At 38.1% G+C, this 21,384-nt stretch overlaps 1 protein-coding gene across 12 annotated transcripts in view; it reads right to left on the reverse strand.

Moving 5' to 3' along the window:
• CYRIB (CYFIP related Rac1 interactor B) overlaps positions 1-21,384 on the reverse strand; it is a 125,239-nt gene that overhangs the window by 20,963 nt on the left and 82,892 nt on the right. For all 12 annotated transcript variants that reach the window (XM_090040644.1, XM_090040651.1, XM_090040653.1 and 9 more), the window contains 2 exons: positions 8,605-8,687; positions 3,036-3,157 (listed from right to left, as the gene is read on the reverse strand). In XM_090040644.1, the coding sequence (XP_089896770.1) occupies positions 3,036-3,157; positions 8,605-8,677 (195 nt within the window). In that variant the 5' untranslated portion in view covers positions 8,678-8,687. The remainder of the gene's footprint in view (positions 1-3,035; positions 3,158-8,604; positions 8,688-21,384) is intronic.

Genomic DNA, 21,384 nt, shown 5'->3' on the forward strand with positions numbered 1-21,384 from the left:
TTGCACGAGCCTTTTTCAGCTCATGAAAATTTCTATTGTTTCAATTATAAATCAACCTCTTCTCCCACCGGCACAAGGACTGTAAGGGTCTTTTACCAAGCTTGGCCTCTAAGTTAAAAAAAAAGTGCTGTGCACGATCATCTGCTTCAGCCTGGTGGTGGGCTCAGTTTGCGTGGGGAAGGGCCACAATGGCTGCATGATCAGACAGTTAACCCCATCCTGCAATCCCTGGGGATCTCCCCAGTCTGCTTCACTAGAGTAAAAGGCAAGCATTAATCCTCTTCTCAGACTTGCTAGGAGCTCCAAAGCCTCAGGAGCCTGGTGTTCAAGGTGAGGCTTTCGGAGTCCTGGTTCCACTGCAGGGAAGTGGAAAGCTTTCAGTCCCTGGTTCCAAAGCAGTCCATGAAACAACTCTCCAGTGCAGCTTTAGATCCAGAACAGCCCAGCAGGTGAGGGGGGCAAGAACCAATCAGCTTTCTGGTGAATTCTGCCTGGGGTTCTCTGGATGAACCTTTTTGGATTCAACAGATGAGCATTTTGCAACAAAATAAAGCAATTTGTTTAAATTTGTGAACAGTTTCCATTCAATTACAAATATTTGCATTGATGTGTATTGACATGAAATTTTAGACTGAAGGCTATACAGTGAGGTTTGGGCAAAATTTTATTTGGTACAGAAGCAGCTTTCTGTTTTGTTTTTTGTTCTTTTTTTTTTGTAATGGGGTATTTAGTGAATTTTGGTATTTCAGATCTTTTGGGTTCCTTTCTTGGTTATTTGATTTTTCTGTAAAATTTTTGTAATGGCAACAGCAAGCCAATACCTGCTGAATTGCTGAATATGATTACAGGAATAAAGTGACTAACACCTCAGACAGTTGGGAGTAACTGGAAAAAGTAATTTAATATTTTTTGCAATGTCTACTGCATTTCATAGCAATTTCTTTTCACCCCAAATTTCTAGGAAATACTAGAACATAATACAAGCCAACAGTCTTGCTCTTTCCTTCCAAATGTAAGAAATGTTGGGCAACCTTAAATGTACATTTGGTAAAACTGTCTGTTACTCTTAACCCCTGTTACCCAACCAAGTGTAACAACTTTACAGGATGCTGGAAGATCTTGGAACTTTAAGAGACAATCTATGGAACAGTCACCGCATAAAATATTTATCAGACCTTGGCATCAAGCCAACACATTTTCCATTGTAGGAACTTTGAATTCCACCACATTTCTTTCACATAAGACTATTTAATCTGCTCTTTAATTTATGTCTTTACTAGTCCCACTGCAATACTTGCTGAACCTTGCTGTTTCTATATGGATGACTGTATAGTTCATTTCTTGTTCACTGTTTTTTTTTGCGTGTCCTGCTGCACACTTTGGGCAAAAGTCATTACTTCTGAATTTTTAACATTCATTTAAAAAAATAGCTAATTTCTAACAGAAGTAAACAGATACAAATAGTTGTGTTACTGCCAATACATCTACTGAAAGGACTTGTCAGCAACCTGGATGTTTTGCTCAGATCTGTCTCAAAGCCTTCAAAGTTTTATTTCTAGCCTGTTTTCACCGAAAAGAAATGGATGCTGCTTTGGTTAGACACACAAGGTAGATCTTATAGCTTGTTCAGTTTTTTGGGTTTTGTTTTTCTTTCTTTTTTTTTTTAAATACCATCAATAGCTATTCCAGTTACCTAACAGGACTAAGCAAATTCCATACACTTTTAGGATGCCTATACCCGTGCTCCAACAATTCTGTTTAGAAAGCATCAGCGTCTGCTGGAGCGTTCTAATTAGGGTCTCACATATTCAGCATCCTAAATTTCAAAGCGGTGGTAGTGGCACTTTAACTAAAGCTCACCAAATGAGCTTTAGTTAAAGCCCCCCACCGCCATTTTGAAACCCAGGGCACTGAATACACACAGCATTTTAATTTGAGCAACTCCTGTCCTAAATAAAAGTCCTCCAACCCCCGTCCCAGAGCATGTGTATAGGCAGCCTTAGTGTTCTGTAGCAAGGCTAGCTCTGGGGAAGGGCAGCCACATCAGCACGGCTAAAGATAACAGTGAGTGTTCATATTCACGAGGCATTCACTGTCCTCACAGAAATAAGTCGAGTTTGGACCTCTAAGAATTTGGAAGACGAGCTGCTTGCTCCAGACCTTTTTAAATGGAATAGACATTTGGGACAAGCAACTGTAGAAGAATCTTCTATGTTCCAAGACCTATTTCTGAAAGATAAAGGCAATTAAAAAGTGTCATGAGGAGTTTCTCTCCGAACAAGCATCACATTTCATCAGTTAGCAAGATAGCTCTGCCAGCTATGCAAACACAGTTGTGGGTCTGAAAATGAAATTCTTCTGTCTGGTTCACACTTCAATACATGAAATTATGATTTTGCAATTTCTGCTTAGTATATAACCCTTACCTAGGCTAACCAAAAAACCCAGTCCAATTTCCAAAACGTGTGCTGGCTTACAGCAATAAACAATGCTAAAAGTCTATTTGAGCTGAGGCAGCAAATGAGGAGCACTTTTAGCTCTCATTAAAACCCAAGACCCAGGAGTGGGAATCCTGTTCAGATGATAACTTTAGAGATCATAGAATCATTGAAAATTACAGCTGGAAGGAACCTCAGGCGGTCGCATCTAGTCCAACCACCTGCTCAAAGCAGGACCAGCCCCAACTAGATCATCCCAGCCAGGGCTTTGTTGAGCCGGGTCTTAAAAAGCTCCACGGATGGAGAGTCCACCGCCCCTCTAGGTAACCCAGTCCATCTTTTTGTTTGTATGCAACATTTAATAAAAAAGCTACTAAATTATTTAAATTACTAAATGGAAATGTCTTTTTTGGGGTTTTTTTAGTATGATCCTACTCTGTTGCGTTTTAAAAGTATAACCATGTGAATCTAACACAAACAGTTCTTCCAAGAGAAACTAAATCAAGAAAAGAGAAGCTAAACTTCAACACGTGAATGTATCCCAACAGCACAAAAACAGTTGTTTGCAGATCAGAAAAGTAACAAATCATGTTTTACCTCTCGTATTTCGTGCCCAGCTCCTCTGTAGGACTGTAAGTCTTCCAGGATTCCTTCAGCATCCTTTAACACTACATTCACCTGATTGTAAATTTCCTTTTCAGATTCAGTAGGCTGGGCATCTAAACAGTAGGAGAGTAAATTAAGTAATATTTAACTGCCTGAGGTTTTGATACAGCATGATCCACAGGACTGAACTGGTGTATAAAGATTATTTCATGTACTGCATAAAGCTATTATCTCTGAGGAACTTCAGAGAACAGAATTATTGTATGGCTTTGGAACCCTACTTGTATGAACCTGCTAAGTAAGTTACTAAGCACCATCATCCACAAGTTATTTCTTTTAAAGTTCATTGAAATGTTCTCTTGAATTAGATTTTTGTCATGCACAAACTAGAATTTATTCTCACTTTTAAAGTGCACTACAAGCTCAATGAAGGAGCCACAGGTGAGTTACGAAAAGACACTGATTGTAGGATAAACTAATAGCTTTATATGAGCTACTTATTTTTTTTCAGCATTCAAATATTCCATATATACCAGTAATTTTTAAGCTTTTGGCAGTAGAAATTCTTTGTTCTCACAGTTGTACAGAATACAGTCTCAGAATTAACTATATTAAAAAGAAAAAAAAATAAACATCAAGCAAAGGCTGAAAAAGCTATGACATATATAGCTCAATAATGGATGCAATAATTTTACGAATGCATTTGCAATCTTTCTGATAGTTTAACTGTAACTGGCAATAAACATTCTCTCTTCAGAAAAATGACCTGTACTTTGCATCGTTCAAAAAAAGCTACATTTACTTTAAAGAAATTATTTGTGAAAATATCTGCTTTAAGATATGTCATCAAGTCTGTGATCTAGCAAGGATCTTTAAAACATTTTATTTCGTAATTTACTTTGGATGCCATTAGCTTGCTGGGTTTTTTTTTAAAGCTCTCTGACACAAAGGTTGTCTTTTTGGTATTTCTAGCTGAAGTGGGTCCCTAGCTAGAGTGGGTGGTATGAAAGATTAGCCTACTCAGGACAAGAAAAAAAGGAATCATTACTTCAAACTACAACTTTCTAGTGACACTTTTTTAGCTTTTAACTACATTAATTAGAGAACAGGCATGCACTCCGAACTAACTAACCTAAAATCATCAGAGTACAAAAAACGCCAGGGCATAATATAAGCAAAAAATAAAATAGAAAATCATGCTGTGCTTGGCTTGTTCTGGTCAGACCTGATGAAGAAGGTCTTGTATTCAAAAGTTTGTCTAACTCTATCCCAACTATACAGCTGGTCCAATAAAAGATATCCTCCTAACAAATCTTTGCCTCAAATAAAAATCAGCTAATTTTTAACAAGGATTATTGTTGTTTACAACTAACGATTAGAGTCCATGCCTTAGATGCAGTTACGATTTAAGAAACTGCTTACTATAATTGACAAAAAACCACATTCAAGACTAACTAGAATAAACAGTCTTGTCTCAATGACGTGCATATAACTTCCATTAACATGGATGGAAGCTGGGCATACCCAAGAAGTGGAGCATAAACTCTTAATATTCAACACTTTGCAAAAACACAAAAAATAAAACAAAAATTCATTTTAAAGTATGGCTTGCAACAAGACAAAAAGTTACACATACATTGTTTATCTGGCTGAGATATTTAGTTGGGTTAAATGACAAAATAGACCATCCATGTTAAATGCATAGAGACTGGTCATTATCAGAAAGTACATCAATGGAGACCTTGCAACAGCATAACAGTTAATGTTTTGACAACCAGTAAGAAGTGTCTGAATGCAAGGGAGCTTGTGACTCCTTTCCTTTTTTTAAAAAAAGGAGCGAAAAAAGGACAACACTGATTAGGCATAGACTAAAAAGAAAATGTCCAGCAGTTTTGAAACTGTCACAGGAAAGTTACATGTATAATTTTGAAAGCTGCTGAAGACTGCTGTAAGAAATGAAGACAAAAAAAAAAAAAGGGAAAATAGACAGATAAGCACTAGTTTACTAGTAGCAGTTCATGCACAAACATGAAATGCTATAGTGCAGTACAGACTAATATGGAGCTCCACGGCATTCCAGAGTATTTGCATTGTTAATTAATGCAATCAAGACTTGCCACTTTACTTCTTACATTGAAGAGGTCTCCTGTCACCTTAACATTCTTTCATTATCCTTTCTTCATTTACCCTTCTGAATAAAAGGCATTTCTTTTAGACACTGACAGAGTAGTAGAAGGTTTATAAAAACTGCCAGTGTCAGTAATTCAACACAGCATGAGTATGCTGAACTGACGGGTGACTGCAGTAAATGATGCTAGTCACTTCTGAAGCATCCTACTTGAACACTCAGTTGTGAAAGTCAACTCACTCAAAACTCACTGGGTCTCAGCTATCACTATGGACAAAAGCCTCCTTGTTCTATTCACCTAAAACATGTTTTAGGAATAAGCGTTAAAAATAATGCTATCCATTATATTTTCAGTTTAAAAATGCATGCAACAATTACTCCAAATTTAGAGACAAGTTAATACTGAATAAACATATGAGATTGTGGGTGTTTATAAAATTTTACCAGGGAGCACAAAATCTCCTTGGGGCAGAGATATTACTATCTTATACATAATGCAGTTGACATAACTAGCTTCCTACTTCACCTTCCATCCCTACAAATTCGATCTGGTACATACAATACATCTCCTTATTATAACGTTACTTGATGATTTGAAGCAAGGAAAAGGGAAAACATATATCTTGTCTTTAGAGACTTTTCTTTTGTTGCATGCGTCCTTCTTGCTTGGGCATCTGATAATTACAGACCTTTTTAAAAGGAATTATTTTGAATGAGACACACTAGACACCTACCCTCCTGGCTCACTAAACTTATTCTTGTGCAGCTTGCCCTCCCCTCCTTTTGCAAATGCAAACACAGTCCCTTTACAGATAGCAAACTGGTTCTCTATAGTCAAGCGCAGTATTCCTCCTTGGCCAAACAAAGTGTTGTGCAGTGCTAAATATACTGCATGTGATGATTCTGTTTAGGAGCGCTTCATGCTTAGTGTTGCAAGTTGAATTTTCCAAAATGTTAAGAGTTACAACAAAAGTTCTCTGGATTTTTTTTTTTGCTCCCTCCAAGAACACCGATTTGTTGAATAGTCATGCTAGCCACTTTGGAGGATAGCATTGGGCTGAGAAGTGCAGTTTGAGTTTTCTCTATCGCCATATTGCAGTTACTGCTGCTATGTAACTTCAAAAAACAGCACACCCAACTGTTTCTATTTCTTTTGGTTGTGTTATCAGTTTCAGTGCATATAAAGAAACACAAGGCAGCTATTTATTCTTAAATATATGGGGAGCATCAAGACAATGGCATGTGTAATACTATCAATATAGCTGCTGACAAAATCCAAAGGAAAGTCAATAGCTTTGAAAGTCAGAACCTGACACTATCTAAAGGAAACTCAACAGCCCATCGTATTACATTTTCTGGATGCTTTTTCATTGCAAATATTCTGACAAATCAGCTAAAAACTACATAACTAAAGTCTAGCATCAAATAAAATTGTATCTAGAGTTATGGAAAGTGGAGTTCAACAGAAATGAATGCAGCATCTGCATCCTCAGAACCTCATAAAAGTTAGGATGCATCCTACTGCATTCTCTCGTAACTGTGATTTAACAAAACCTTATGAGGTCTTTATGAAGCAGACTTGAAGTATACAGATTAATGACCCAAAGCAGTATTTTAATAGCCTCGGGCCAAACACCACATCACAGCTAACAAATTTGTTTTTAACAGTTTCCTCACTTGCTCACATAAACATGACACTAAGGTTATCAAAAGATCAAGTGCCAAGTCTTGAAGAATAAGATCTTGACTGTATCAAAGCCAAGTTTCTGTCAATGCAAGCCACCTGAAACAGAAGAAAGAAGCTTGGATACACAGTACAGCAGCAGGAACAAACGCAAGCCAAAAGTTGAAAACAAATGAGGAACACAATCTAAAATTCAGCCAATAAAGTGAGTTGCTTCATTTCATTGCGTAGTGTAAACCTTTCATGTCAGCAACCTACTAATTTATCTCCATGCCAGTGAACATCATTCATGCTAAAGAACATGCACACGGAAACAGAACTGATCATTCAAGTATAAAAAAAATTAAGTATTTGACAAAATGCTACTAAAGTAAATGTGTGTGTGTGTGTGCGTTAAGTAAACACAATACAAACTATACCACTGTTATTCAACATTTTGGTATAAAACAAACGTTATTCTATGGTTAAGGCATAGTCATTCTAAAGAAAAAATATTTTTAATGTCAAAGAATTAAAATAGCTACCTTTTATAAATAATTTGTTTACTATGTCAACATGTTAAGTAACAAAATATATTTGGGAAAGTTAATTATAAATTTCATCAATAAATGAAAGAAATTTAGAACTTATTTTACTATTTTAACGATGCAACTATAAAGTAGTCTTTCCCACATTAGAATCAATACAGCCAAACTGACCATTTTGCCAAAAAAAAAGTGAAAAAATTGGATGGGGAGGGGGAAAGGAGAGAAAACAGTGCCTTTTGCATTCTCTGTATCAAATCATTCTCACATTTTCCTTAGACAAAATTCATCATGTTTTACAAATATGGCAAAAACTACTTAGCTAGCATTAGTTTATTTCAGTTTCCCAGCTGGAAGTTAGAGCAACATCATAGCCAAAAGCAGAGTTAACCATGCATACCAGCAGCCAGGGACACTTACCTGCCACGTGCCATGCAACATAAAACAAACAAAAAGCCAAAGTACTCAAAAGGCATGTGAACCTTTCAGAACATTTGGGACCATCAACCCTCTCCCCACTCCTGGAAAACAGAGTTCTGCATTTTTGAGAGCATGTAAGGATGGGGAAAGAGGTCAGGATAGAAGGGGTGAATTTTAGGAAAAATTTCTGTGCCCAGTCAAAAGGTTCACATATACCTTTAAACACAGTACTGTTCAAGAGCTATGAATGGCTTTTGTGAAGTGACTAGTGTGGAGTGCACCCCAATAACCGATTCAGTGAACGCTGGCAGGGTCTGTAAGACACGATTAACAGTAAGGCTTAGTTCTTGCTTGAGGACCTGCAATCTGTATGCAAATTTTAGCAAGTCATTCTATAATGTAAAGTCTCTGAAAGGATTATTTACCAGTTTGTTTGCTTTTAAAAAGGGATCGCTCTACATGCAAGTTCACGGGCTTTGTAAGGCATTAAAGTCTCAAATTTAGGCACAACAAAAATGGACAGAGGTTTTTGTTTAAAATTTATTAGAAGCGTATCAAATTCCTAAAGGCAACATAGCACCAAAAGCCTTTATATCCCAATATATTATGGGTAATCTCGTCTTTTATGAAGTAGTCATTTATTTTTCTGTTAAAGACGCATCCAGCAGTTCACTGAACCATTCATAGCTCGGTCATGCATAGCAGTCAGAAGGATGGCAAAGTGGAGACATACGTTTAGTACATGACAAATACAGTCTACTGCAGGCAAAAAGAAAAAGATATATATAAAAATCATCTTCTCACTTTCAAAATCAAGGAAAAAATTTGGCCCCTGTTCAAGGTCTGTGCATGTCAAAACTTTAAGAAGGTTCCCCATGTTAAGGTACCTGTCGAGACAAGAATGAGAGAAAAGAGAATATCCCTTTATAAGAAGGAACAGCCCAAATACACTAAAATGAAGGTGGTGGGGAGGGTAAAAACCAAACAGTTCCATCAGGCATGAACCCTTATCCTTCAGGCTCCCGCTATGCTGTGCGATGGTAGAGGCTGACCCCCACCTCCAAGATGTACAACTGGTGATCCTAGAGATGCAGTGTAGTTTTCCTGTAAGAAGTGACAGACAGATGTCACCAACATCTTCGTAGCGTCTCCTTTGAAACAGAGGCACAGCTCCAACTGACAGCTTTGTAAGTGAATAATTCTGTCCCACTATGCCAGTAGCACCAGTGTCCTATGCAGCCGTTTACCTTCAAGGCTCAAGTCTCTTACTTGAAACATGGCTATGATGTCAATGTTTATGCAGATTTGTATTTGGAGATGCACTGCAATGAGGAAGAGAGCTTTTTCCCACCCCCACAATTTTGTTAACAAGTTTTAGAGAAAGATGTGCCTGGACATTATTCTCCATGTCATTCTCAGCTGCGTGTACAAACACCATGAGTATAGGCAGGATGCCTGCTAATTAACAGGTGTGAACCTCAAGTTCGCTTTTATTCATAACTTTAAGATTCTGGTATAATAATATCACTTGTGCTGCAAATGAAAAGGTCAAGTAGGGATTTAATTGCTCACTCGTGCAGGGTAGCTGTAAGCTGAACAACCGCTAGGCACAGTTCACTAAGGCACACTGACAGAATTGTTCATTGTATGGCTACTTGATTTGCAGGCAGATGAAAGGACATCACTGACCACAGAGACCCAAAATGATTAAGCATATGAAAAAAAAAAAAAAAAAAAAAAAAAAAAAAAAAAAGCTACATGGTAGCATGATGGTGGCTTGGCTACTATAGGAAAAAAACCAAACAAACCATGCAACCTTTTTCAAATTGTCATTTTGAAACCAAGAGTGCCCCTTGTCTTCACTGTGGTGGTAGGTCTAAGCTATCCTAGTATTACCATTTTTGAATGCACCAACTGTGAAGGGCTGAAAGACTTACTTTCAAAATCCAAGAAAAAATGTGCTGCATTGTGGTCTATGTCCCTGGTTAGCACCTTAATGAGATTACCCATGCCAGCAAACCTAAAAATAAAAATGGCAAAATCATTTAGTTCCAATAATGGATTTTCTTTTGTAAGAAGAGGCCTGGCATTCAGTTAGGGCTGGCTCCTTGAGGTTTCACAAGTCCAAGTTCACCAACATTAACTTTGTACCCGTGTTGTTCCACCTTTCCTTTTCTTTGCAGAAAGTGGTATATTATGGGAGTGGAAAAAGTGGGGAAAGAGATATACATAAAAGCTAAGCTCCCTTACTATGGAAAATATTTGTACCCAGTTACAAAAGCAGAATGCATAATTCTAGTATCAGGGCTGTTTAATGTTGATCAATGTGTTACTTTGTACTAACTGCAGTGTTCAAAGTGAAAAATATCTGTTATGGGATAGTGGCAGGTGCATCAGACTTGCTTCTATCAGATTTTGGTCAGCCTCCAAAATCCAAAATGAATGAATGCAATACTGGCTGGTAATTCAGTAGGAGTCATCTATCGCCAACAAACATTTTTTCCCCCACCAAACTGGACATGAAATTGAAAAACCACATACAAGTTAACATCCTTCCCTCCCCCGCCCCCTCCCCACCCCACCCCATCCCCAACCCAACAGGAGTTAATCATGTTTAGAAATATCTTCTTACACTTTTCTGCCACATCCTAACTAAAAGAAATGGAAAGTGGGAGAAAGACTGAAAGCTTTAATTAGAATCAACTAGTTGAAACACAAATTGACATGACAAGGTTTCAAGCATCATCACATTTTAGATGTTCAATGCTAAAGTAGGAACGCCAAAGTACTTCATGAAAAAGCCTGATATTTTCAATGCATTCAGTTCTTCTGGACACCCAATTCGTACAGCCCCAGTTTCCAATTATGCTTCGGGAGAACCTGCAGAACAGCAACTACCCATCATAAAAATTCATTGTGGTCATGGTACTGCCAAATACTTACTACTTACCCCTTTCAGTGGCTTCAATAAATTGAAAGGATCTAATGTAGATGTCAAGCTCTTGAAGAAGAGGGGAGGGCAGGGCGAATAAAATGGATATAGATATAGTCTAATTTCTGGACTCAAGGGGAACAATCCAAGAATCAAAATTTGATACCAGATTAGCATACAATATCTGAAATGGTTAATGCATGGTGTAAGACAACTGCAAGTCAGGGTTTTTGAGAAACCTTAAGTTTTCACTCATTCGAACAACTGTTATTTGGAGAAAGCATAAAACCATGCACTCACAGGATATTGTTACTTGCGGATGCGAGACTGAAAGCAGCAAGTTAAGCACTGCATGCAAATGTTTGATCCAATTCTATCAACTGTGCAACCTCTGAATGAAAGCCAGAATTAGAGCAATTTAAGAAGAGGTCAAACTGAAAGGCACTAGAACTCAAAGCCACCTACTCCTGCCAACAAGATTAGATTATTTCCTGAATTGATTGCATGATCTGAGAAAAGCCAGGAAAAGGCACAATCCAAGACATCAAAAAAAATTCTCTCTACACTTTTAGCTGTATATCTCATTTCAAACTACAGCTTATTTTTAGCTATTTCAAATGAAGTTCAAGATCAGAAAGCTATAATCTAAGATCAACATGGCAACTTGATACACATTTATCATTTATTCAGTAGAAGATCAGCATGGCCCCTAGGACTCCAGCAGCTTCTATTAAGTAAGAAGAGAACCAGAGATTTACAAAAGCAGCCCTCGGTATTTAAGACTAACGATCTCTAATCTCCTTTACATTATTAAAAAGCTTTAAAAAAAAAAAATAAAAAAAATAAAAAATCAGCACCTACAAGGTCCCCAGTAGCCATAAGAATTGCTTCTCCGCATACCTAAAAAGTTTCTTTTTTGGTAGACACAAAATTAATTTGGGAGAAACAAGATTAATGCATCGGGTAAACACATTTGAAAACCATCATTCCAACCAAGAAAGACAGCTTAAACCTTCCACTCCCCCAGCTCAAGAATAAGTCATATGATAAATTATTGTATTTTAAGATAATACTAGCTATGCATTTATTACAATACATCCATCACACAGCACATTTTGGTATTTCCACCTCTCAAAACCATGTCAGCTTATGGGAACATGTGCATCAGTTAACTGGAAGTTTAGAGATGAGAGCTCTACTAATATCACTACAAGTTTGTGTTACTGAGTAATTTGATTGCATCGGGATTTGTTCCTTTTGTAAGAAGCAGGTGGTGCAAAAAGATTTAGCATAGGCTCTCAAATGAATGGCCTGTTCAGAAATATCCAAGCTTCCAAATGTATCAGAGGCTTACCTTTAAACACTTAGTTAGATGGACCTTGCTCGCTGTATTTACACAAACTTCAAATTAGGGTTATAATTTAAATTGGAACCCATATTTTAAGGCTGGGGGGGAGGGGGGGATTAAAGATAAAGCCCAGAGGCAGAATCCAGTCCAGAGCCCCATCACTTGGCCTGTTAGAGCCACCCGTGGGTCTTGGACTAGACCCACAATCAGACCGGCCCTGTGCACTGCATGCAAGCAGATTCAAAATGTGCTTTACAGCATGCAACACACAAGGCTGGCAGAAGGCACTCATAGCACCTGCACCAGACCATCCCTTGTGCACTGGATCCAGTGTGCAAGGCAAATCTGGCCCACAGACTTCCCCCATGCTACCTGTCCAGACCACTAAGGCCAGCTGAGTTTGACATCCCCGTTTAAAGGGTTTTGGTCTGATTTTTTAAAAGTTCTGTATTGGCAGATTTTTCCATTATGCTCACCACTATGGCATCTAGGATGCACATGTGATGCAAGGGAGCAGAATGAGTGTAACTACCTATTGCACAAGCATAATTTTGAAGGCTTTCTTCATTGAAGAAGTGTTCAGATGCTAAACTGATAAGCAATTGGGGGCTTGGCGGAACCAAGGAAACAAATTCCTCTGCAAAGCTTCACCTGGGCAATCAAGGCAAAGTGAGACTTGCTGAATGCCACACAGGAAATTTGCAACACTCAGAGGTCCAAGGCATCAGTTCAGTGAGTTAACTGACAAACCAAATCCCCCTCAAGTGTTAAAATTATTTATAATACCACTATGTAATCTGCCTGGAGACGCTTTTAAAATTTGAAGCATATATGTGATCACCGATTACTACTTTTGTGTGCATCGTTTGATTCACTGAAACCTCCCACCAATTTTTTCAATGCTAAAAATAAGCCTTTATTCATTTTTACTTTGACAAGGCTTGCTTTGGTCCAGCAGAATAATAGTCATCTGTCAGACATGTCCTGGTTCAAAACACCTTCATACAACAAAATTGTGTTCTACAGGAATCTGACTCCAGTTTCTTTTCTAAGAACATTAACAAATATATCATTGCCATGCTTCACTGAAGCCCTACTATTAAACACCACAGAATACACACTAGTTGTAGAAATAAAGATGAGATTACTTAGAGGTAAAAAACAACCTTGTAAATTTTTTCCAGAGTCACACAAAGGATTCATTCATCTTCCTTTTTTTCTTTTCTTTTTTATTATTACTCTACCCAACTATGACCAGAGGGCAAGCACTGCACAAACACAATGATACTTGCATTTTTCATTTTGTACCAGTTCAAATAGGGAGGTGTCCAAGAACATCACTAAAATGAAGTTTGAGCAAAATTAACAGTAAATCTAATTATTACTAGGGAGCATCCTCAAATACAGGGGAGCCAAAGATGCATCATGGAAGCCTATTTCTTTGGTCTTTGGTGCTGTGGGTCTCAGACTGGCTTCACACACAGCAGACAGCACATGCTGGCCCCAGCTTTGCATGCTGCATGAAGCATATAGAGCCAGTCTGGTGCGCCCTGCGTGTGGAACAAGGGACTGGAGGCGGCCCCCCCACTCTCGACCTGGAAAGTTTGTTCTAATAAATACAAAATATGCAGGCATAACACTAAAGAGAGTGAAAGGCTAACAAAAAGCAACCTATATTGTACTGCTGTTCTTAATTGGCAAAAGGAGTCACTAATCACAAAATGACAAATTCTATGCCAGCTGTTTTAGGCATTATATAAATACTAAGAAGGACAATAATGCTGCCATTAAATACTAATAATTAATTCAAGACAAAATACAACATGTGCTTGTTAAAAAAACAGAAACAAGGCAGAATGAATATAGCAGCTAGTGCACAATTTGATGTTTCTGAATAGATTATAAAACACAGGTTATTTAACATGAAAACTTGGACAAAACTGGAAATAAATAATAATGACTAATGCATTTGTTAATGAATTGCCATTTTCCTTGCATTTGCAAGTTACAGCTTACCAAGTTATTAAAGCAAGCTAGTATTCAACAAAAAAATAAATCCACTATTTCTCTATACATTTCAAAAGGAGCTCAAAAGAAGAAAGAGAAGACATGATAAAACCAGAGAGGAAAAAATGCTACTACTAATATCTGTCCAAATGAACCTTGATTGTCCCTACGAAGTTGTCTGCAATTGCCTACAGCACCGACAGTATTTCAGCACAATGACCAAACCACGTGGAACAGGTTGTGGGAAACTGAAGGACTCGTCAAGAACGCAATTTCAGACTTGACCTACTTTCACAAAATAAGACATACGGAATGCCACATTTGATTACAATGATTTGGCCCATTACAGCCTTATGGGCCTTATGTGATGGTGAGTGCACTGTCATGATCAGACAAGCGGAAAGAAAAGGCATATTTTCAAAACAAGACTTGCACGCATGCCCTTCATGCTGAAAACACCCCTGACAGATTTCAGCTTTTTACTGATTCCAGAAGAAATCTAATGCAAGTACATGATGTAAACAAATTCCCAAGCACCAGAGAATGTTTCCCGGAGGAGAACGGTACATTAATAAGTACTTTGTTCCCAGCTGGTGAACAGAAAATATTTCTATAGTATTTCTGTAAGAAAATGGCAAGACTAAAAGGATGGTTAAGTCTGAATGTTGTGAGGCAGAAAAATGCCATACTTTTTAGATTAAGAAGCTACAAAAAGGTCTCATCAACAGCTACATAAAGGAATACCAAAAGACATTTGCAATCACTGAGGCCATTTGTTTAAATAATTTATTTGATCTCTGTAGAGGTTAGCACGCACCAAGATATTTTTCTCGTGGCTTATTATTTAGTACTTAACTGACAACGTCGATTTCAGTTATGCTTAAGATCAATTGGAATATTCAACATTTGAGGTCTTGTGCTTAATTACAAGGTACTACCTAAAATCTAAGTTTTGTATATTAGGTCTTCATCCTCTAACCCACAGAAATGCAAAAACAGAGCAAAAAGATTTTTTTTTGTGGGAAATTAGATAGTGGGGAAGTTTTTTAATTAGACAGGCATTTGTAACAGAGGGCTTCAGTATGATCTCTAGTTAAATGGTATCAAATACCTAATAAGTTACCTGTATTAAAAAACAGATACAGAGGGAGTACAGACACAGAGGGGAGCGCAGGTGTGGCAAGAAGGGAGAAAGTGGGAGAGAGGGAAGACATGGAGCACAATTTAGCAACCTTAAGGCAAACTGCACATTGTTATTTTTGTACATCACAACTTAGTCTAAACGTGATTAATAGCTACCTTTTGAGTAAATTATGTGCCTGAATTATCTGACACATAAGGCCATCAGCAATACATGTCATCATAAAGCATCATCATAAAGCCAACTGGATTTTCTCCCCTCATGAAATGTTCACTTGAAAAAAAAAAAAGATGTAATACTTTGCAGATTTATAACTTTTTAAAATCCACAGCAATGGTTATAGTTACATACAGCTGTCAATGATAACATCAGAGACAAGTTTGTAAATAGCGCTATAGGATTTCACAGAGGATCTTTATGGTCTCTTTTTCGAAGTTGTTTTCCTCTCCAATGAAGGCATGTGAAAGAAGTGCATCTATTGAAAACACACTTCTTTCCAAAAGATATCCAAAATGTAAAATTATCAGTCAGGAACTGCTTCTGGCCTACATACTGGGCACGTCTACATGAGACATTTACTGCACAGTTAACCAATTAACTTTGGAGTAAACATCTTGGCATCTATGTGGGTGCCCCTGTTAGGGCACACAAAACTAATAAACTCCGCAGCAGGATAGTACTTGTAAAATACAAGGATGCTGCCCTGGCAGGCTGAGGCACAAGGGCGCTGTAGAAGTGCACGGCTAGCTGGCAGGCATATCTACACATGCACTAATATGTGTACACATGGTGCCCAATGGCTAGCCCCACACTGAAGCACCCTCGTGCCTCAGCCAGCCCCGCCGCAGCACGTGGAGTCCAGTGGGAGCAGCCCTGGGTTGGAAGGCTGACCCCCCGGGTCCCCTGCCAGCTTGAGCTGTTCTGACCAGGCTCCATATGCTACACATGAATAAACTCCAGAGCAATAAGCTCCGGAGTTTATTTGTGTGCATTAATCGCATGTGTAGACGTGGCCATTGAGTTCTCCTTCTATCAACTGTAGTAGTTGGGGGTAGGAGGGAGTAGTAGTTCTACTAATGTTTATAGCTGCTATTCATTTAGATGGAGTAACCTTTCAAAAGAAATATCAGTCTTAAATTTTTATAACCTAATTTTATTATCACTGCAGTGAGTTTAATATAGAAAAAAGGCTAGTTCAGAGACATAGATATTTAATCTGAACCAAACACTGAACAAAGTAAAAATAAGAACTGTCATGGCTTATGTATGTGGAAGATTACTGCAGCACAAGATTTTCAGTGTACAAATTACTTTCAAGAGCACATTTTACAGCTTGATATCCTCATCTGACACACATTATGTATTCTTTTTCCAGTACTGACATCTAGTGGTAGCTCTTGAATGTGTCAATAAATGTATTATAAAGAAGTAAAACAATATAAATGGTTCACTGAAGTTTCACACAGTTTATTTTTTATTCTGTGGCAAAAATATCCCACTGAAGTGATTAACATTAATGCCATTTTAGTTCTGCAGCCCTGAAGTAATTCACAACTGCTCAATAAAACAGTGAAAGAGATAGCTGGAGGGTACTATATAACAGTTTACAGATTATAGATGTGCCCACCTCAGTGGCTCTCCACTAATATTAAGCTGTCATAAGCATACTCTAAAATTAGAGGGCAACTTTAATGAGAGAAATGAGGTTTAAATGTTTTTGCATAGTTGATATGCCATCCTTCCTTCCAAGAAGGAAAATGGAGAACCACGGCATTGATTGTGTGCTGTGAATCATTTCAACAGGCCCTTAAGTTGCATTCTGTTTCTTCCCCTACAGATACTAGATGCTCCAAAAGCTTCTTAAAAAGGCAGGAGATCCAAAGTCTTGTCTACATGAGAAAATAGACCATCATGCTTGGAGCAGGATATTTTGGTTCTGCAACAACTATTCCAGAATAGCTCTCAGTTTAGATATGCTACTCTGGAATAACTGCTTTAAACAAAGTTAATTTTACCAGTCACAAAAGCCAATAATCACACTACTTTATATTACAGCTGATAAATAGGTAAATTTATTCCTGGAACATGTACATCTGAGATTAAGAGAACTATTAAAAAGTATTAGTTAATACATTCTCTTTCCAAAAGGCATGAGCTAAAAAAAATGTACCATTTATCATGATCCCGAATCTTTATATATAAAGACATCTTTAAATGTAATTAGTTACAGAATACTTATGCTCAAGTATAAAATGTCTAGGGCTTCGGATTTCAATCCTTCAAATAATGCTTTTGTAGTACTTAATCTCCTCCTGCAGAGGTCACTCATTTACTACCTGACCTTGCAGACGAAAGGATAATAAATCACTCAGAGTACATGTTTCTTTGGATACCCCTAAGCAACCAGTTTTATAGCTACACTATATATCATCACATCAGCGGTGATTCACTAGCTTTAAAATGTCACAAGGTGATGGCACCAGAGTAGCAAGTTTGTTTCCTTTCAATCACTCCATTAAGATGTTTTTATCTCCTCCAAAGTTGGTCAGTTTTTATTAGTGCTTTTAAAAGAGATCTGAGAGAGAAACTCGGTGAAATATGGCTGCTAGAAACATTTGAGAGGAAGAAGCACTTGATGCCTCTCAGATTTACACTGAAAAACCAAACCCTGGATCTTTTATGAAACCTAAATTTTGAAACAGTCAGTGCGAGGAATGTGTTGAAATGTGAATCTAAAGTGATTACCTGTTGAATCTGCTAATGCTAATGGCAATGCAGTTTTACTTTACCTCCAATATATTCTGTGCCGGCCAGTCTGGCAGCACTTTCCCACATTTATGGGTCGAGTAATTTATTTATGTTTATTCCAGGGCCTCATAAAAGTCAGTGCAAGAGCTGTTTTGCTCTTTTTGCAAAGCACTGTGTGTCTGAATTGTAGAAAAGTTTGTATTTGGTAAATCACTATAGGATTTTGGACTTCAGAGCTCTCAGTCGAGCATCACAATTTATCTTTAAACTCACTTTTAAAAGGTGCAGCAAGGGGAGGGAGGAGTCTTGGGCATTTTTGTTTGTTTGTTTGCTTTTTTATGAAGACACGTGTTCTGGGTATTGTCCATTTAAATTTACAAATCCTCATTCCTCAAGACATTAAAAGCATTTTCAATCCTTACCTTTGTTCTGAGGTCGAATACCTACTCCTTTATGGTACTTTACATGTAAATTTCAAATAATCAAGAACAGCTTCCTTCTCTGCCTTAAAACTAGCCAAGACTTAATTTTTTTTCCCCCTTCCTATTTGACCAAGTGCCCAGTTCTCCTCATACTGGATTATGGAACGTCATATACCTCAAGTAACAGAGTTTATTATTAAAACATTAGCATTCTGGCAAGGTTCATCAGTTGTATAAACTACCTTGTTAAATAATGAAAGTATATGTAGTTTCCATGCATTGAACCTAAAAAGCAATAATAAACTGAAACTACTTCAAAAAACTCAAGAGCTTAAAAACCGGCAACCCCTACCCCCCTTAATTTAGGGCAGCAATCACTAGTCACTGCGGACAAATGTGGTTATGACAAATGATAATTTTCCAGATATGCAAATGATAGATTTAAACACCTTGTTTACATACCTAGCTTGGAGGACTTTTTTTTGCACATCAACCAATACATGAGAGAGGCACAGGGTTTAAAAAATATACAAAACTGGTCTTTAATGCTACATTACAGTTGTAAAGGATTACCCTGTATCCTTGTAAAGAATAACTATGCCAGCTTCAAAAGTCCAAGCATAAGATAACACTTTTACTCTACAGCCTTTCAAACCCTGTACCTACAAAAGTAGGTTCTTGCATTTTGGTGGGAAAAGCCATAATACTAACCGGAAGAGTTCTCTATTTCCACTGTATCTGCCAATTTCTAATGGCACAATCTGAATAAGGGTAATACAATAACACTATTTAAATCTGTTACATCAACTGCTGAGACTGACAGCAGGACACATACATTTGTTTATGACCTGCTCTGATATACAACTTGCAAAGAAAATTCATTTGACTTTTCGCATTTCTCAACCTTAACCCTTCCTGACTGCCAATTTACAAGCTTCCAAGATGAAGACACAGTATTTTACTAAATATATTAACTGTTTTGAAGGAAACACTAAGAATTTTTAATATTTAGATTTCATCTTCACACTTTACATATGATCTGCAAGCAGACCAGGCATGCTTACATTTAGCTTATTCTGTATTCTTCATAATGTGTTTTTCTCTGTTGTTATGCCTCCAAGACCAAGTAGAGGCACTTTCACTTAATATTATCTTCAGTGGAAACGAACATAGTGTTTGACAAATATTGTATTTGTTTGCAACATTAGATTGAGGAGAACTATATTAACTGGCATAGCAGGTCACTCACTTAGATCCTAGACTTTGGAATGCATTGGGAAGATGGAATGGAAAGGGTAGAAGAGGGAAGCAGGCAGGTTATTCTGTTTTTGCTTTACATCGGCTCCAATGAATTTAACGTATCGTGGATACCCTCTTGACTGATGTGTTACTGTTTCCTCATAAACCAGAAGGCCACTTGATTTAAAAAAACCCAATCCTGTATATTCTAAAGCAGGGGCAGGCAAGTTCTGGCCTGCAGTGGACTGCATTTCCCAGCAGCCCCTGCCCATGCAACTGGGGCTGGTTTCCATGGAAACCCCAGCCGCAGCTGCACTGTGATAGCACCGGGCCAGGGTTTCTGTGGAGATTGGCCCCAGCAGTGTTGGCAGACCAAGCATCAGGGTGGGAAGCTGCTCTGGGGCTGGGCTAGGATCTTGCAGTGGTGACAGCGTGGTCCGGAGCTGGGTTAGAGTCACACAGGTAGTGTGGTCACAGCTCTACCTTGGCTCCTTGCAGCAGTGACAGCATGGTCCAGAGCCAGGACAGAGCCACGACCCGCTGCCTGCATGCCCCTACCCAGAGCAAACAGACTGCAGGTCATGGCTCTGCCCTGGCTCTGGACCATGACGTCACCACTGCAAGATCCCAGCCCGGCCCTGGAGGAGCTCCCTGCCCAGCCGCACCCCTTGCCAGCACTGCTGGGGCCGGTCTCCACAGAAACCCTGGCACCACACTATTACAGCACAGCTGCAGGGATCTCTATGGAAACCAGCCCCAGCCAACACAGGCAAGGGTTGCTGGGAAATGGAGTTCAGCCACTGGTTGGTTCCACTATTTGCCCACCCCTGTTCTAAAGAGATCCCAAGTTTTGGAGTGGTTTTTGTGAGGAGATGGGAAAAGTCTGAAAAAGGGCCAAGAACCTCACAAACAACACTTAAAGGTTAGTTTTATAGAAAAGGAAAAAAAAAAAAAAAAAAAAAAAAAGCTTCAATGACACAGCAAATCCTTCTGCAAAAAAAAAATCCAAGACTGCAACCCTTTTAAGAGTTGACAACTTCCATGGAGAGAAGAGTACAGAAAAAAATTTAAAGTTAGTAATTACCCAAGAGCAGGAAGTTAGTCAAATGTCACATTACTACAATGCCTATTACCCAGAAATGAAGATGAAATTAAGGCTTTGGAAAAGGCAGCTGAGTTACAAAACCACCAAAATATTAAATGTATACCTCCCAATTATTATAGTATATTCTATTTTAATCACTTCACTAATAGTTCACTCCTAGTAAGAGTTCTAGTAATTGTAACTGAAGGGAGGAAATATCTTGTGGTTAAAATACTAACCCAGGAGTCATACAATCAAGTTATTCCAATTTCTTTTGGGGGGAGGCACCTCCTATAGGATCAGCTCAAGTAATTTAATACATCTATGCTTCATATTCCCATATGAAAACAAGTCTTACTAGACTTGCTCATATCCTATTATATTATTGTTCCCTAAACGTAACATTAGATGAGTGTGAAGATATTTTTTGGCAATACTTTCACTGTTGTCAATATCAGACAAAGAATGAAAGGACAAAAAGTTAGACATGAAGGATGTATAGTTCTTTTCCTGCAATTCAAATACTTTCTTTTTGATGTTTCATCAAGAGACAGGGTTTACCTTTTAGGATTTACAGCAGTGTGTCTGTTATTTTCACTCTCTCTAATGTAGGCAAATATGTCAACTCACCACCACACAAGCATGTAGCTTCAATACAAAGTT

Source organism: Crocodylus siamensis, chromosome 3 (assembly GCF_052110815.1).
Source record: "Crocodylus siamensis isolate JL-2025a chromosome 3, ASM5211081v1, whole genome shotgun sequence".
In the NCBI taxonomy this organism is placed as follows: Eukaryota; Metazoa; Chordata; order Crocodylia; family Crocodylidae; genus Crocodylus; species Crocodylus siamensis.